The sequence below is a fragment of the Temnothorax curvispinosus genome, unplaced genomic scaffold, assembly GCF_003070985.1.
Source record: "Temnothorax curvispinosus isolate PA1 unplaced genomic scaffold, ASM307098v1 QBEX01006877.1, whole genome shotgun sequence".
Taxonomy (NCBI): domain Eukaryota; kingdom Metazoa; phylum Arthropoda; class Insecta; order Hymenoptera; family Formicidae; genus Temnothorax; species Temnothorax curvispinosus.
The window spans coordinates 1-5,121 of NW_020216657.1; the positions used below are offsets into that span (position 1 = coordinate 1).

At 35.2% G+C, this 5,121-nt stretch overlaps 1 protein-coding gene across 1 annotated transcript; it reads left to right on the forward strand.

The window, feature by feature from the left end:
* Positions 1-83: 83 nt before the first annotated feature.
* Positions 84-1,138, forward strand: LOC112456456 (protein draper-like; the record flags this gene model as incomplete). Its single annotated transcript, XM_025018992.1, has 4 exons — positions 84-260; positions 377-487; positions 594-827; positions 903-1,138. Coding segments are annotated over 4 exons (677 nt in total), but the record flags the coding sequence as incomplete, so codon positions are not given.
* Between the last annotated feature and the right edge of the window lie 3,983 nt (positions 1,139-5,121).

Consider the following 5,121-nt stretch of genomic DNA (forward strand, 5'->3'; position numbering starts at 1 on the left):
GAATCTTCCTGAGATATACATTCGTCTAAATGCGTCTACTCTAATTCCTTTTATTATACCGAGGTGTATTATTTTCTAATAAGGTGTATGCCAATGTCGACCTGGCTGGCAAGGCGAGTACTGTCAAACACCCTGCACGGAGGGCACTTACGGCGTTAATTGTACACAGCATTGCAAGTGTCAGAACAACGGTAAATGCAGGCTTAAGGATGGCCATTGTCAATGTCCGCCGGGATGGACCGGGACCATGTGTACCGAAAGTAGGTTTAGCTACCGAAAGCTGTAGACTGTTACTATCAGAAAGGAATGATGTACCAAACTATATGTTATATATTGATAAATTATATTTAAATGCATTAACGCTTGTTGATTGCAGTTTGTCCCGAGGGGTACTATGGTCACCATTGTTTGGAGATTTGCGAATGTAAAAACGAATTCTTCAGATGCCATTCAGTCGAGGGTTGTATTTGCAGGCAAGGGTATACAGGTACTTAGAGTACATTTAAAAAATAATAATAATAATTCTGCATGAAGAATTGAGGTTTTTTCGGAATCGTACAGTGACTTAATGTGACTGAGAAATTATTCTGTAGGTGAGAATTGCGACGAACAACTGTTCTCCCGTAATATTCAAGAGAAAGATATAAAAGATATTCTCGCAGGCGTATTTGCGATTATTGTTATAATTGGCGCTTTGTTAACTGCATGGATGTATCGTCGTCGTAGAATGGCTGTCAAGAACGAGATGGCTCAAGTGCGATACACGGCTAAGTCTGAGAAGGGTAAATTCGACATAAGTAGCTGTACCGACGAAGACGATTCCGAAGGTACGACATGTTTATTAACGACAAAATAAAGATAATTTTGCACGACAATCAACTTATATAGATGTTACTACTCAGGAACGTTCGGTCAGCAATACTACCTGCAGAAGAAGGACGATCATGTAAAAAATCTAAACTTGAATGTGTATCACAATGAGATAAGCGGCATGAACGACAAAAGAGTCGAGCACATATATGACAAGATTAAACAATCGCCGCTAAGGGCTGGATGATAATAAGACAATATTCCGAGTCGGACGCCAATTTTTTTTGGATAAAGTATTCTGTTATTTTAAAAGGCATAATATAATTTTAAAAAATTAAATATTATGGTAAACATAATTTTTCGTGCTCATTAACAAGTTCTTTTACATTAAATATTTTATTATTCTATTAAGTACGATAGAAGAATTAAATTATATATTTATGTGAGAAAGGATTAAATTTTATATGTATAAATTCACGCTCACTTGGCACGATGTCTGATATCACTACTTTTATAGCAAAAATAGATTAAAACAATAATGTTTCAATCGCGCAATAGCTACGGACAATAGGGCGCGAACTCTTTTGGCGCCTTTTTCTTAACTTTTTTAAAAAGGTATTTTTATGGTATATGGTCGATGAACTTTATTTGCGAAATATTGATAGGAATATAAGGTGTGACACGTGACACCTTTATCATTGTCTGATTTGATGATATTTTGTAAAAGTCTGGACCTGCAGTTGTTAGGTTCTTATTAATCTCATAGCGATTTTTTATGGCGCACTTTTTCTGTATATCGTTAATGTTTATTATTAAATATTTTTCAAATAAATCAACGCGAGTTTTTCTTCTTTCCAACCTTTATATCCACAACTGTGCAAAGATTTAAGGTTCGTTATTGTGTTCAAAGTTTTATTAAAAGGTTGGTTAGATTTACATTTGATTTTTGTGCCGCATTTTTTGCGTTAGCATGAATTATTCAGAAAAACATAATTAATAACAATATTAATAATAGATTAATAGAATACTATAATTTTAAAATGACTTATAATTAGATTATAATTAGAAAATAGCAAGAATTTAATTATGCATCCGTATAGAGAGACGCTAGAAGATAATAAAAGTTAAAGAAGAATAAACTTGGATAATAAGATAAGCGAAACTCAGGTTTCACACCGTCCAAAATCTCGGAAAATTACTCCTGATATATTAGCAAAGCATCTGAGGCAAGAAGGTCGTCTTAGATATTCCGAACGAGGGTGTTGCCACCCCACATTGCCTCTTCGTACCTTTGCGATTGTCGAGATACAAGCGTTTAATGAAAATAAAAAATCGCTTGGCGCCCGAATCCTTAAGCTGCGCGCTTTCTCGTCTTAATTAACGAAAGTAAATAATTGCCAATAATAAAAGTGAGCAATTCTAATAGAGTAGAGCACGATCTAAAAAGTTATTTTTGAATCATCTTTCTGTCTTTTACGATTGCCGAGATATAAACGTTTAATGAAAATTATGAATGCGGCGGAGCCACGCGATTTTTTTGGCCAGCTCGCGTTTTATTGCTTTAAACGAAAGTACATAATTGCGAGTAATATAATTGAGTAATTTCAATAGGGCAAAGTATAAAATACGAAGTCTTTCTTTAATCATTTTTCTATCATTTACGGTTGCCGAGATAGAAGCGTTTTATGAAAGTCAGAAATCATTTGGCGCCCGATTTTTATGGCATGCGCGCGCTTTATTATGTTAAATAAACGGAAGGACGTAATTGTGTTAGTAAAAAAGTCGAGATATTCCAATAGCGCAGAATATAAACTAAACAGTCCTTTTCGAGTCATCTCTATATCTTGGGTGATAGTTCAGATACTTGCGATAAACGATAAGGAAAACTTTCTCGCGCCAAGCCAGCGACACACTTGGCCTTGACACCTACATGAGCGGTGGGCGCGGGCGGCGGGACACTTTTATCACGTGCTGTACATTGACCTACTTTCTAAATTGGCCTTGACCTAAATCGCCGAGTCCGGAAATGCCGGCGCGCGGCGTGCACGACAACGCTACCGTTGTTTTTACTCGGCGAGAAATTCGGCGCCCCGAAAATGCGACAAATGACACTAAAGAAATCTCGAGAAATGCGTTTATTTTATCATTGCTATGTATCCTTTAATGCGAAGTATGCTCTCTCAAACAACATTAAACGATAAAAAGTTCCAGAATTATTGTTGCATAATGCTAGGCAACGAGAGAAAGGAGCTACCGTTGTTTTCACTCGGCGAGGAAGTCGGCGTGCCGAAAATGCGACAAATGACATTAAAGAAATTTCGAGAAATACGTTTATTTTAACATCGCTATGTACCCTTTAATGCGAATCATGCTATCTCGGACAAAATTACACGCTAAAGAGTTCGTCGCATTTCGGAGTTTTTCTTTTTCTCTAACTACCGCCCGAAGCATTCGGCGTTATCTCTTTCTCGTTCGCTAGCATTAAGCAACAGCATTCTAAAATACTTTATCGTCTATAATTTTATTTGAAAGAGCATGCTTTGACTTAAAAAGCATATATCAGGGTAAATATCACGGCACTTTGTAACAATTATTTAATTCCGTACGCTGATTTAGAACACTTCGTTTTTTTTTGCTAGTTTACTTTATTCACTAATGTTTCGAAACGTATTATTTTTAAATCTTTGATCAGTATACCATTTATTGGCACTAACATTATAAAGTTAATATTTTTTATGTATTTTTACTACTAAATTTGACAATAATTACTAATAGGATGTTATTATATTTTTTAAATGAAACAAAAATGCAATTTTTAATATACCGATGAGATAGATTTGAACAAAGTTGTCCTGTCTATAAAATAGTTTTATATATAAAAAATAGTAAATTTGCAATATTTAATTTGTATTTATTAATTAATAAAACAGATTCTTTATTAAAATATTTAAGGAATACTTCGTTGTTTGAAAAAAACATGTTCATATTACAGTTGATTTGTTATCGTTTTATTGCTAATTTTAAAAAATATGTTGCTACATTTTGCGTGCGCGTAAATTATACACACATGTATGTACATATCGCTGTGCACTTGGCATAAGATACTACCGTGTCTTTTAATAAACAAATGTTATTAATAACACAATATTTTAATATTTATTATTAAGTAATAGCGAGAAATATATATAATGTATTCGTCGAGACGCTTGAAAGATCATAAAAATGTGAGAAAAATAGTTTTGGGTTATGAGGAAAGCGAGAATCTCTGCAGTCGTCTGTAATTTCTCAGAAATCGCTCCTGTTACGCGGGAAGCATGTTGAGCGAGGAAGTTGCAGGTTGCAGTAGGTATTCGAACAGCGCGCAGCGGCAAAACGAGTTTGCAGTCGTTTGTAATTCCTCAGAAATCGCTCCTGTTACGCGGGAAGCATGTTGAGCAAGGAGGTTGCAGAGGTATTCGAACAGCGGCACGCCTACCCCCACTTATTACCCGTCGCCATTGGAACGGCTCGCGGTGCAAATGCCCCTCCCACGGCCAATCAGAGCGCTGGCGGGGATGCTTAGAGGGGTCAGAGGCTCCCGCGCTCTGACCAATAGCAGCGTGACTAAGCGGTGGCAATGTGGGGAGCCATCACCTTTGGTTAGAATACCTCCGTCAACCTCCTTGCCTAACATACTATGCTACTACTTTCGCCGATTTAAATGGAGTTTTTGACATCGAGAATCGCCATTTTCGCCTAACCTCGTCTTAATAGAGAGAATATGTACTTTTAACAATTTTTATAATTTTTCGTGTGTCTCAACGAATAGATATATATATATATATTCAAATATTTTTTATTATTTAATTATAGTCTAACATTAAAATATCTATTTTATTTAATTATAACTATGTTTATTAATTAATTAAATTATGCAAGATGTAGCAACTTATTTCTAGTAAAACATATAATAGCATAGCAAATAGCAAATAGCGATAACTCTATGATATACGTGATCTTCTCAAATAAGTTGCGCGCACAATCCGCTTTCTATCTTCAAATTGTTAAAATTATATTTAATCTAATCAACTTTTATTTGTAATATCAAAGCTTGATCGTTCTAACTTCTAACCATGCTTGCACGTACGTATATAATACTCTACACTCTACACTAAATATGTGTAAAGGATATACCTTGTGCAGCCATTCTGAGAAAAAGAAATAAATTAATTGATATGTATTAAATAATTTAATACTTACATTCTTGCCTCCTCTTGTTTTCCATTATTGTACACACACACACACACACACACACACACACACACACACACA